Genomic DNA, 13,209 nt, shown 5'->3' with positions numbered 1-13,209 from the left:
CGTCTGGACCTGAGGTTTTTTTTTTTTTTTTTTTTTTTTTTTATAGGAAAGTACTAAACTACAAATTAATTTAAAAAATAGATACAGAGCTATTTATGCTACTTATTTCTCCTTGAGTGCGTTTTACTAGTTTGTGTTTTTCTAGAAATTTACCTTCAGCTAAGTCGTTAAATTTATTGAAATACGTTGGATATATTGTGTTTTTATTTGTATTCAGTTTAAAATACTTCGTAATTTTTCATTTTATTATTTATTTGACCCATGGGTTATTTAGATGTGTGTTATTTCCAATTATTTGGAGATTTTCCAGATACTTTTCCATACTTGATTTCTAACTTAATCCCATCGTGCACATATAAAACATACTTTGTATTATTTGAATCCTTTTAAGTTTATGAAGACTTGATTTGCATCTCAGAATATGGTCTCTCTTGGTAAGCGATCACGGTGTGCTTGGGAGGAATGCGTCTTCTATTATTCCAGGGAATGTTCTAAGGAAACCACTGAGGCCACGGGGTTGACGGGGTGATCCGTGCGTTCTGTACGCCTATTTTCTGCTTCCTTGTCCTTTTAGTCACGGATGCCGAGAACTCTAATATTGTGGATTTTTCCATTTCCCTTTGCAGTTTTATCAATTTTCGCGTGCTGAAGCTCTGTTCCCAGTGTGTAAACATTTAGGACTTTTGGGACCTCCTGAGGAGTCGACCCTTTTGGCCGTTAGGAAATGACCTTTGCTCTGCTGTCCACTTTGTTTGAATAACAGAGCCCCGTTGGCGTCCTCGTCATGGCCTCGCCGTTCTCCGGTCTCACCTGTCCGCGCCGCTATACGGGCAGCATGCAGTTGTGGGTTGCTGGTTGTCAATCCAATCTGACAGTCTTCACCTCAATTAATTAAGGTGTTTATTTGAGGCCGCTTACATTCAATGTGATTTTCGCCGTAGTTGGTTTTAATCCGCTGTCTTGCTGTTTGTTTTTTATTCTGTTCTTCCTTCCCCTTTCCCTCTCGTTTTGCCTTCTTCTGGGCTGTTTATTTTCTCGTGATTCCCTCTTGTCTCCTTCACCGACTTACTAGCCGTAACTCTGTACAACTCGGGGTTGGGGCACCGACCGTCGTCAAGTCAGAAATCCACACACAGCTTTTGACTCCATCAGGACTCCGTTGTCCCTCGGTACCCACGGGGGCCTCGGTTCCAGACCCGGAGGACGGATAACGAAATCCACGGACGTTCAAGTCCCCACGTAGAACGGCGAGGACCAGCGCGTACCGCCGGCTCTGCACTGCTGCCCCCGCCCGGCCGCAAATCCGAAACAGGACAGGTGCTTCTGGAAAGGAGAAATGCTCTCAGTGGACCCGGGCGGGTCGCACGTTGTTTAAAGGTCGCCTGTACGTCGTTAACTTCCCGCGGCTCTCTTCCAGGTAGTGTGATAACCTCACGCTGGGTTCTTCGCTTCTCCCTCCCGGCCAGGGCGCTATATTTCCATACGCTTTACGTCTACATATGTCATTTTTGCTTTAAACAGTCCCTGTCTTTTAAAAGAGATTGAAATAGTTGGAGATTTTTTTTTAAATGTTATTTTTGTATTTAACCACACTGACGTGTGTAGATCTAGATTTCCGTCTGGGATCATTTTTCCTTCTGCCCGAAGGACTTACTTTAAAATTTCTTGTAGAACAGGTCTGCCAGTGACGAATCCTTCCAGCTTTCATATGTCTGAAAAAGGATGAGTTTCACCTGCGTTGCTGGTGGATACCCTTGCTGGATATAGAGCTGTAGGTCGACGGGCTTTTAAATTTCTTCCTCTAGCACCGGGAAGGTGCCACCTCCCGTCCGGTTGCGGCCGAAGTGCGCGGCCGTCCTCGTCTGTCTCGCTCTGCAGCACCGAGTCCTTTCTCTGGCCGCTTTCGAGATCTTGTTCTTTGGGCCGTTTGATGATGATGCACCTGGTCGCAGTGTTCTTCGCAGTTCTCTTGCTTGAGATTCGTTTAGCTTCTCGGATCTGTGGGTTTATTATTTTGCTAAAACTTGAGGACAATTGCGATGATTTCTTCAAATACTTTTCCTCTCTCCTTCCGAGACGTCTCTGCATGTATTTGCTTGAAATTACCCACAGTTTAATGCTGCTTTCTCTTTTGCATTGTTTTGTTCTTTTTCTAGTTCTTTTTTTCCTCTCTGTATTTTATTTTAGATCGTTTTTGCTGTCAGTATATTGCTAACATTTCTTTAGCCCCGTCTGATCTGCCGTCAATCTCATGCGGCGTATTTTTCTTCTCGAACATTGTGTTTTTCATCGTCGTAAATCGAATTTGGGTTTTCTTTATACCTTCTGCACCTCTACCTAACATGCTGGTGTTGTCCTCTGCCTTCTTGAACGTATAAAATATGGTCGTAATCGTTTTAATGTCCTCGTCTGGAAATCACATCGTCTTTGTCGCATCTGGGTCATTCAGATCGACCGACTTTTTTCTCCGTTATGAGTCATGTTTCCCTGTTGTTCGTGTGCCCGGTACTTTTTATCGGACGCCAGACATTGTGACTTATTGGATGCTAACTGTATTATTTAATATTCTTGATCTTTGTTTTTAGACAAAATTAAGTTACTTTGAAACAGTTTGATCTTTTCAGGGCTTCCTCTTAAACTGCTTTACAAAGGACCAAAACACCCTTTAGTCTCAGAGAGATTTTCCCACGGAGTAGGCGGTGTCCTTCCGAATACCTGGCGCCCTGCGCATACGGGTTTTTTATTCGGGCTGGTGCTCACTCCAGCTCTTCCTGACCCCGTGTGATTTCCAAAAAAATCGTTCTTCCTGCTTCTGCTGGGTGGCTCTGGCCCGCCGCAGGTGGCTTTATGTGCACGTGCTGATGGGTGCTCCACCGAGCCTGGGAGCGAGGCGCCTCTGCCCATCCTGTTTTCTCACTTTAAAATGATGTTGCTTAAAAAAAAAAAAATCAAAGCAATACCTGCACATACCCAAAGATCAAGCAGAGTGAATAGAAAAAAACCTTAGCCATTCTCCTTTTTTCAGCCCCTTACTTTATTCCTCAGAAACAGCCACTCATTTTTATGTCTTCTCATATTTCCCTACACATGTCTGCGTAATATATTTATCCCATTATTTCTTCATTTTTCAATTTTAGAGTATTTTCTAATCAAGCCGTAGTAGATTAGGATTTAGCACTTTTAAACCATGCTCACCACACATTTTTTTTTCCTTCCCACCACCTTTCCAACTAAATTACCTTTTCAAAAGTGAAACCAGTGAAAAATAGTCATGTAAATTTTATTTATAAGCACACCATTTTCTGTTTGCCTTGTCTCCTGTAAAACTGCCTTCGGACTTACCTAATTGCTCCATTAGACCTGCCATACACCTGTGTGTGGCTCCCTGCCCCCTGCAGGTGCTCAGATACTTTGGATCCCCATCTCTCCATCTGTTCCCGCTAAAGCGCTCCCTCCCAGAGGCCCGCATCTCCCCACGGCATCTTCCCACGCGGTCACGGTCCCAGACCCGTCGCTGCTTCCGCTTGGTCAGCTGCTGTCGTCCCGAGCCCTTCCCCGTCCTCCTTCGGCTCCCTTCCTTCTCTCTGGTGTTTTGAGTCCCTGGTCCACGTGTCTCAGGCCTTTGTCTTTTTTTTTTTTTTCCTTTCAGAATATGTATCTTATTTTTTAAAATTTTACTTTATCGTGGTAAGCACACTTGGCCTGAGATCCACGTGCCACACGGCGTTGCTGACCGTGGGCATGAGGTCGTGCAGAAGATCTCCAGAACTTACTCCGTGTTTAACCCTTTTTCTGGATCTGCTTCTCTGTTTTGCTGTCAGAAATGTCTGAAAATGTTTTTATTCTACCCTTATCCTTAGATGATGGTTTGGCCAAGTGAACCGTTTTCTCCCAACATTTTAAGGACATTTTCTCCATTGTTTCCTGGCAGCCAGCAAAACCGTTCTGCTATTTGCTCCTGTGTTCATAACTTTTTTTTTTTTTTTTCCTGTCTCAAAGCTTTTAGGGTTTTCTCTGTCCAAGTGATCTTTATTTCACAATGCTGTGCTTGCTTTAAGCCCTTTCTCGTTTATTGTGCTGGCCATTTGGTCATCTCATTTAATGTGGTGACTGTTCCCTTCACTTGTGGAAAAATCTTAAATTATTTCTTTAATCATCTCCTTCCCTCTGTGCTGTGTTTCTGGAACGCATCCTGTCTTGATGTTGGACTTCCTGCATTCATCCTTTTTAGTCTCCAGTCTCTAATTTCCATCCCTTTTCCTTTTGTTCTTTTGTGGAAGATTTTATCTAGAAATCAGAGAAATTTAAAGTATGGTTGAGTTTTCTGGTTTCGATTTCTTTTGGATTGCTTCTTGTCGCGGCGACATGTGGGAGCCAATGCTAAAACATTATTTGCTGTTTACCTGAGAATCCTCTAGTTTCGTTTGCTCCACCTGGCACCCTAGTCTCAGCGCCTAGTGACAGTAAACGGGAAAGAAGGCGTGACGTGCAGTCCCCAGACAGGGGTGACTTGCTCAGGTGCGGGGCGATGTACTTTATTTAGCCTCTTCCCAGCAGTCACGTGAGATCCCTAAAGAGTCTGGACGCGGGGTGGGGGGGGGGGCGGAGGGGGCGCATCTGTTACCCCATCGAGTGATGGATTCCCCAACTGTTAACCTGTGTTGGCTGAGTTGGATCAAGTTTGTTGGAAAGACACGCGTTACCGACTTGGAAACGCGCAGGCCCGGCCCGGCCCCTCTTCTCGCGTCCTGGCTTGCATGCTGCTGACTCGGGGACGCGGTGGACTTGCAACCCAGGTAGAAAGGCTCTCAGGCCAAACAAAACAGAAAAACAGATACCATGACAGCAAGAAATACCACCCTCAGCTCAAAAGCTCAGGCTGTGTCCCGTGCCCAGATTTGCCCCTGGAGTCAGAGCTGCCCTTGGCCCGGCCTTAAGGCGACAGGTAGCATCCCCGCCGTTAGGGGTCGCTGAGCCCTGACCTGGCACTCGACTCACAGATGTTTTCGTCTTGCAAAGAGAAGGATTTCTGAGTGATTCCAGCCGGCTGTGCCTCAGGCATTTCTGACTCCTGGGTTTTCCCCCATGAAGCTTTCCTCCAATTCCTTTGCCTTTCTTTTTTTTTTCATTTTGTCTTTTTCTTTTTCATATAAAAATCTAGTTTTAAAGGAACCTGGCACATTTATGGGAAAGATTGGAAAAGAAACAGATTTCTAATCATTTCTGGGGGCTGTATATTTTTTGGCCCTGCAGATTCTCCAGAAACATACACAGATGTTCAAGGATGTATGTACAACGATATCCCTTGCAGTTTCATTGAAAATAGCAGAATATTGCAGATAACTGTAACGCCCCTCTGTAGTGGTAGGATTGAGCAGACTCGTTGCTTGTACTGGCTTCTGTAGCTTAATATAGTGGATGATCTGTCTTCCCATGTTCATGAATATCATGAATAAATAAAATTCAGTTAACTCAGTAATCTTAAACTTCGGCTGGAAATTTTAAATTTATTCCTTTATACAACCTTAAAGTTTTGTTTCTTTAAATCTTTTTTCTATCCGAAGGCGATGCTTTCTTTCATAACTTTTCCTGTATAGTTACAATATGTAAATGGACTTAATGATACAGATAGTTTTAGTGATAACTTTCATTTTCGAAATATAGAAACTTTTATTTTGTACATAATAATTCTGCCTAGCATTCATAGCCATGGCAATCACATGCCTGCTTCCCAAATTAATGATTTTTAAGCTTCCACTTTTCTTTTTACAGAAAATGGATGCTTTCCTCAAATAATTTTCTATCATGAGCTAGTATATATATGAATTTTTATAAATTATAAATATGCTAACAAATGTTATTTGTTATTTAAAAACAAAGCTTTGGAGAATAATACAAAACTTACAATAAAAGAGTGTTATTGCTTTTATAGTCAGTCACTCTGGTTTTTAACCCAAAAGAAAATTGCCCTTTCTGTTATCTGCCGCCAGATTTGGTTCCCCGTTACTTTGGACAGTTTATAAAACCAAATGCTCCCTGCCAGCATTGGGTCCACTTAAAAGATTGTCTGAAAGGCTCCCATGGCAATTAAAATTTCCTAAATTAAAGGATGCCGCTTGAGGGAGAAGGCTTGTTTGAGAAAGGGCAAGACTCTGTGTGTGTGTGGTGTGTGTATGTGTGTGTGTGTGTGTGTGAGAGAGAGAGAGAGAGAGAGAGAGAGCGAGCACACACACAAATAGAATATATATACAATATATACACATACGTTCTATAGTCCTACTTTGTGGAATTACTTATGATGGATGATACAACGCCAACTGGACTAGAGAACTATTTGTTCTTGGTTTTATAGCATTATGCCATTAGAGGGCAGTATTGTAGAGGTTAAATTTGCCTTCTTAAGTATTGAAATGCAAACTTTATAATAAGCAAATTTAAGGCCTTAGGGTTTTAGTATATTAAATTGTAACCTCAATTGATGCATCCCTGCAAATATTTCAAATTAATATGGGAAATATATAACGGGTTCAGCCATTTTACACCCAGATCTCTTGGTTTTGGTTTGGAGAAGGGAATTATTTGGTGAATGTGGCTGAAGGGTGAAATACAACTTCACAGTGTCATTCCGTCTATGGGGAAGGCTCATAGGATTGAGTTTATAGGAGTTGTTACTTAACCCGCAAAAACTTGCCATAAGGACTTACTGAAGATAGATCTGTGTAGGATTCAACCTGTGGATTGACTTGTCTAGCCCTTAAGTGTAAGAAGGGCAGATGTGTTTTTAAGGTGTATGGCTCTAGGGACATTTCAGGAAGATCCCCCTTTTTTTATCTGGTAGATTCCTTTTTGCCTCTCTGTCTCTCTCTGTCTCTCTGTCTCTCTGTCTCTCTCTGTCTCTCTCTGTCTCTCTCTCTCTCTCTCTCTCTCTCTCTCTCTATATATATATATATATGCCTAGCAAAGACTGTAAATATATATATATATGTATATGTAATAAATTCACGGAAAGGTAGTATTTCTCAAAAAGCCAATGCGATTCTTCCCTCTAAAATTCACTGCTATTTTAAAAGAAGTACTAGTACATTACGGTTATTATCTTTATAAATAAAAAATAAAACCGCCTGTAAAATCCTCGCGTTACTGCTGCCTGGAAGAACTAGATAATTGAACTCGAGCTCCTGCGAGTCTTAGCGGTGGGACTGGGCATGCCCAGTAGCTCCAACGGTTCTGGTTGCAAATAGGAAGCTTTCGCCGTTCTGCAGCCTCGGCGACAGGCAGCTCCGGGGACAGGGTCTGACTCCCTGAAACGTAAGCACGTGCGGGGCCCCCAATCCCATTTTTCAGGGCCCCCCGACGTTTGTGGCCGAAGCCGGGGTCCGGCCTTCCGAGGCCGCGGAGGCCGCGGAGGCCCCGCACCCCGGCCGCTGCCCGCGCGGCCTGGCCGGCCCACCCCAAGCGCGCGATCGGAGGCTGGGGGCGGGGTGGGGGGGGGGGGGAGGCGGGCGGCGGGAGGCGGCGGGACGGGAGACGGGGCGGCTCCAACGGCGAGCCGGCCAATCGGCGCGGCTCTTCCCTGCATATATTTTGCCCCGAGCCGGGAGCCTGGGTCTGGATCCCAGTGCAGCCGGCTCCCGTCCTGTGAGCCTCCCTTCCCGGCAGTGGGATCCGCATCTTCCCGGGGTCGCCCAGCCCCAGAGGCCGGCTCTCTTTAAATCAGGGCGGCTGTTTTCTGTTTCTCCCCGGCCTGCAGAAAGCTAGACGATTTTTATCTAGCTCAAACGAGGCTGCTGGTAGTCCCTCTTTTTTTTTTTTTTTTTTTTTTTCTGCGAGGGTGTTTTTGGCTGCAATTGCATGAAATCCCAATGGTGTAGACCAGTGGCGATGGATCTAGGAGTTTACCAACTGAGACATTTTTCAATTTCCTTCTTGTCATCCTTGCTGGGGACTGAAAACGCCTCTGTGAGACTTGACAATAGGTAAATGTCGGTTGGGATAGTTTCTTTAAATCTACTCTTGAGATACTTGTAATTATGCAGGTGATAGATAGCCAGGCGAATTCCTTTGTCCACTGCGGAGACTACGGTGACATGGATGTCGCTTTTCGAAATGGTCAGAGCAGCCTCCTCATCGCCGGCCTGGGCAGAGAACAGGCTTCCAGCACATTATGTAATTTAGCCCTTTGTGGCTCACTAAAATAGGGAGATGTCTGGATGTATTCGTTATAGTGAAGAGTGGCTTATGTTTTCTGGAGGGCGATATGTTACGGAGCCTTAACAAATATTGCCAAAAACGATGCTGGTAACATCACAGAATTGGGGCGTCCTTTTTGTGTGTGTGTGTGTGTGTGTGCGCGCGCGGGCCTCGGATGTTTAAGGTGAATTCCATTGATCGATTTCCCCCCTCTCTTTCAGCTCCTCTGGTGCAAGTGTGGTAGCTATTGACAACAAAATCGAGCAAGCTATGGTATGTACCGATTCAAAGCCATTTGCACTAAACGCGGGCACAGTACAGAAAGCGAGCCGGCTCGGGATGGAGCCGGTGCACCCACAGTCGAGGCGATGGTTGCCGGTTCGGACGTGTGGACGGACCGGCTCTGGCTCCTTCTGCCAGCGTGAAGCCACCTCACCCCGCGGCTGCCGTGGCGAGGGAAGGGGGCGCTCGGGGCATGACACGTTCGTTCCTGGATTGAGTGCACACAGCGTCGGGGTTTATGCAGAGGTGTCCCTTTTAGCTGGGGCATTGCTGGGGATGCTCTGGCCCTTCTTGTCCTTCGGTCGCTGGGCACATGTCTAGCGAGGTGGCTTTACTAGAAACCCTAAGGTTTGCTAGGGAACCGGGGCGCGGGTGCGGGGTGGGGGGAGGGAGGTTAGAATTGGGGATCTCGGGAAAAGGGCCTTGCGGACCGGGCGCAGACGGATCCCCAGTGACGTGGGCTACTGCACAATGGGGACGGATCCGAGAAAAGTTTCGTCTTCCTAGCCTGCGCCTGGATTTCTCCTATTTTTTTATTTCCGCCTTGGCCGTTCTTTGTTATTGGAGCAGCGCCTGTGGCTCTTCTCACGGGATTCTCTGCCCACTGTTGCTAGGCAAACTCCGAACCTTTAATTCGGAGCTATAAATAAATCGCGCTCCCATTGGCTGCGACCTCTGCCCAGGTTTCTGTGATGTCAGCTTAATCGCGAAAAGAGGGGGGTGAGGGTGGAGGGGGGGGGAAATGCGGCAACATGCTCTGTAGGAACTGGCTGCAGCCGGTGCTGAGGGCGGCGGGCCGGCGGCGGCGGGCGGGGCTTGGGGGCGGGGAAGCGGCCACCGTCGCCGCGGGTCTGGACATCCACCCATCCGTCCCTGCGGCCAGGCTCCTGCCTGGAGCCCCGGAGCCCCGGCGCCCCGGCGCCCCGGCGCATTTTGCCGTCTCGCAGAGGAAACCTGACAGTTTGCATTCCTGGCTAACGGTTGCAAAGCCAGCGTAGACTTTTCAAAAAGCTCCTTCACTTACCACGTTAAACTTGGGGACAGCACACTTGTGATTGTCTTCTGTACATTTCGCAAGTGCCGACAAAGAGCTCTAAAGGCAGGATATGCAAACGGTCAGGGAGAACCATGCAAAGTAATGCTCAGGAAATGGGGAGTCCGGGAAGTAGAGAGCAGTGTGTTAAAGCTTTCTTTCCCCCTCTCCCTTTCAGGATCTGGTAAAAAGCCATTTGATGTATGCGGTGAGAGAGGAAGTGGAAGTCCTGAAAGAGCAAATCAAAGAACTAATAGAGAAAAATTCCCAGCTGGAGCAGGAAAACAATCTGCTGAAGACGCTGGCCAGTCCCGAGCAGCTCGCCCAGTTTCAGGCCCAGCTGCAGACTGGCTCCCCGCCTGCCGCCGCGCAGCCCCCGGCCCAGCCGGCCTCCCAGGGCTCAGGACCCACCGCGTAGCCGCCTGTGCCCGGCAGAACTGGCTGCTGCTGTCTGAACTCCACAGACCGGCGACGATGTCCTCGGGGCCGTCCCCCCCCACCGTCACCCATTCCATTGCTCGCTGCGAAAGAGACGTGAGACTGACATACGCCATTATCTCTCTTCTCCAGTATTAAACACCCATACGCTATCGGCCTGAAGAAATTGCTTAGTTGGGCGAAGTACAGGTTAATCAGAGAATTAGCATGGATGTGCTGGGACCTCACGCAGCTTGGCAGACTCGTGAGAAGTGGTTTAACTCGTGCCGAGGAGCTGTGTGCCTTTCCCTCCCCGCCCTCGCCTCCAAGAGTTCTCCGCTGCTTGCACGGAGGGTGCTCCATGGGGACAAGTTCCTCTTGTCCCCATGAGGAACTTGAAAGGGAGGTAGAAGAAAAGACTGGTGTATAGTCAAGGAGAAACATAGTTCATTGTACAAATTGATGACTGTCACCAAAATCCATAAAAAAAATCAACAGTACTGTGTGCCTCTTTCTGAAACAGTGGATGACACAAAACTATTAGAGTGACTAAACGGTGACAGGTAGCTGGCACCTAGGCTATCTTACATGAAGGATGTTTTGCTTATTATATATTTGTGTATGTAGTGTAACTATTTTGTACCATAGAGGACTGTAACTACTACTTAGGTTGTACAGATTGAAATTTAGTTGTTTCATTGGCTGTCTGAAAAGGTGTGGATTGTGTTTATATAGGGATCTACATAAAAAAAAAAAAAAAAAAAAAACGCTACGCGAAGAAAACCACACCTAAAGAAATTTAAGAATTTGGCACAGTTTAGTCACTTTGTGTAATCTGAAATCTTCTAGCTGCTGAATATCTTGAAGTAAATCCCTGTTCACTGAAGTCTTTTGATTGAGCTGGTTGAAGACTTTGCAAAATGATCAGTTCTAGCTAATGAGATGAATTCCCAGTAGGGGTTTCTGCATATCACCTGTATAGTAGTTATATGCATACGATTCCGTGCATGTTCTCTACACAGTTGTAAGGTGTCACTGTATTTAACTGTTGCACTTGTCAACTTTCAATAAAGCATATAAAATGTTGATAAACAAGCGTTTTCATGTTACAGCGTTAAAATGACTTGACGGTGGAAGCCTGAAGGAGGGATAAAAGGCTCGGGCAGAGCGGGGATCCCGGTGGTTTGACTGTTAACAGACTCATGTCAGCCGGAATGGGTACGGAGACATGGTGGAGAGGACAGGAGCTTGCTTCTTGAGACCAGTGTGACTTGGACAGGTCCCTCGGGGTGGCTGTGGGGCATTGGAACAGATCGCCTCCGAGTTCCCCGGTGGCTTACGTTTCTAGGAGTCCGTGAAAGTCTTAACCGTGGCGTTTCGTGTTTGCCTGCCGAGGGGAGGAGCTGACTCTGCCGGAACCTGTCAGAAGGTGGACGTGAGGGAAGCAGTTTCCACATGGAGCCCTGTCACCCTGGGCTGGGATGTCGTTCCTCTTGTAGATGGAATTTGCAGCTCCTGGGAACGTCCGAGCGAAAGAAAGGAAGGTTCCGGGGGTTTCCTCTGCTGGATTTGGGGTGTGGTACCCGACGGGCGAGGTAGTCCCTCCCCGTCGATTCCTTGAGACTATAAAATAGGTCGGCATAAAAAACGTGAGCAGATTGGCACCTGGGAAGCGAGCCTGAGGGGTTGCACTGTTCCAGGAGCCGTGACAGCTCCTGGGACACCGGACAGGGCCGGTTCCCAGCTCTGTGCCCTGCCCGGGGCCTCAGCGTTGGCCCCCACCCCACGGTGGGAAGCGGCGTGCCTGAGCGCTGAGGCTTATGTAAGTCCTTGCGAGACAAAGACTTAACTTTTTGGACGGGGGCCTCGGAGCACCCTGAAAAAAATTGGACGTCGTGCATGTGTTTGAAAGCTCCAAGTGACGGGGCGACTGGTGAAGCACTGACCCCCGCCGTCAGCTGGCGGCAGCTGCCAGAAAGATGATTTGGGGAAATCAGAGAGGACTTAAAAAAAAACCTTTGTCATCTTAAAGTTTTTATAACTGACTTAAAGGGACACTTACGTAGTAATTGCATCTTTAAAAAAGAAAACTATAATGAATAGAAATCTCTGGCCATTTCATCTTTTATGTTTTCAGTGAAGATCCTCAACACCCAAGGTGGCAATTGTGGTAAATTTGAGGAATTTCAGGTCAATATATCATTAAGATAACAGAGAACTTTCTTGTAGGTTATCGAATGGAATTTGAGGCCTTTTTATTAAAAATGTGAGACTCCTGTGGCATTTTGGGGAGCTGAATATTGTCTGTGAGATGTGTTACCAAGACCGAAAGCTGTCTTTCCATATGCGTTCATTTTGGTCATCACTAAATACGTTTTAAGCTGATTGACTGATATTTAAAGGATGTTTAAGATACCGTTAAAAGACGTTTCACTACTTGTTTAGAGACCTGGCTAGGCCTTTGTCAGCCTGTGGGTTATTATATAATGGCTTATGTCACACAGTGCTCCGTGGAGCAGGAGGTGGAGCAGCAGTGGGTGTTGGTGACATCAGCATTTGCTATAGGAGGGACCACCGGTCCGTGAAGGAGCAGAAAGAATTTTACACGACCTTAATGAATGTCTGCTTTCTGTTTCAAATGAACAATGTTCATGGCTCAGGGATTTTGTGCTTTTTGGGGGGCCTACTTTAAAAGCAAAGACTTACTTTTCATTATATGCGATGACTGCAATGCCGTAATGAGTTTTAAATTTTCATAAGAAATGTATAGAAGTTAATTATAACTGAAATTAGAGATGGAAATTAATTTCAGGAGACGCAATTTCCCCCTGCGTTATGTAAAAATAAGTGGTCGGAGCCACCCGGGGCCTGACAACTGCTGTTAGCCGTCAACTCCGGATCCATTCCGACAGCAGTAATGGCATTAGTCGATTAGAAGCGGAGGCAGAGAAAACGAAGCCCCCTTCCTCTGACTTAGAGAACGTTGCCCGAAAATGGACTCGTGTCCCCGGCTGTGGAAGAAGGAAGCAGATCGTACCGCGTGGGGAGGGCTCGGAGGCTCTTGTCAGCCATGTGACCTTCGGACCGGCTTTCTCATCTGTAAAACAAGGAGTTGGGTCAGATTGCGAAAATCCTGTCTTGCCTTACGATGCTATAATCTTCTGCTTTTTACAAGGGCTTTATTTATTTATTTTTTCTCGCTTTTTTGGGGGAGTGGGTGGGTCCGGGGTATGCTATTTTAAGTTGTTCGTTTCATATGGGCTAAAATTAATTGGGGTTTTAATTCT

At 46.5% G+C, this 13,209-nt stretch overlaps 1 protein-coding gene across 4 annotated transcripts in view; it reads left to right on the top strand.

The window, feature by feature from the left end:
- Positions 1 to 11,013, top strand: part of TSC22D1 (TSC22 domain family member 1) — a 110,965-nt gene extending 99,952 nt beyond the window's left edge. The window contains exons 1-3 of one of the 4 annotated variants that reach the window (XM_016143867.2): positions 7,233 to 7,308; positions 8,412 to 8,463; positions 9,684 to 11,013. In XM_016143867.2, coding sequence (XP_015999353.2) covers positions 8,461 to 8,463; positions 9,684 to 9,923 — 243 coding nt within the window. In that variant the 5' untranslated portion in view covers positions 7,233 to 7,308; positions 8,412 to 8,460 and the 3' untranslated portion in view covers positions 9,924 to 11,013. Of the gene's footprint in view, positions 1 to 7,232; positions 7,309 to 7,591; positions 7,977 to 8,411; positions 8,464 to 9,683 lie in introns of those variants that run through there. The other 3 variants (XM_016143865.2, XM_016143866.2, XM_016143862.2) reach the window with 3 other exon arrangements.
- The last annotated feature ends 2,196 nt before the right edge of the window (positions 11,014 to 13,209 follow it).

Source organism: Rousettus aegyptiacus, unplaced genomic scaffold, assembly GCF_014176215.1.
Source record: "Rousettus aegyptiacus isolate mRouAeg1 unplaced genomic scaffold, mRouAeg1.p scaffold_m13_p_11, whole genome shotgun sequence".
Lineage (NCBI taxonomy): Eukaryota > Metazoa > Chordata > Mammalia > Chiroptera > Pteropodidae > Rousettus > Rousettus aegyptiacus.
Note: the sequence above shows the minus strand (reverse complement) of the source record. Positions and strands in the feature narration are given on the sequence as shown.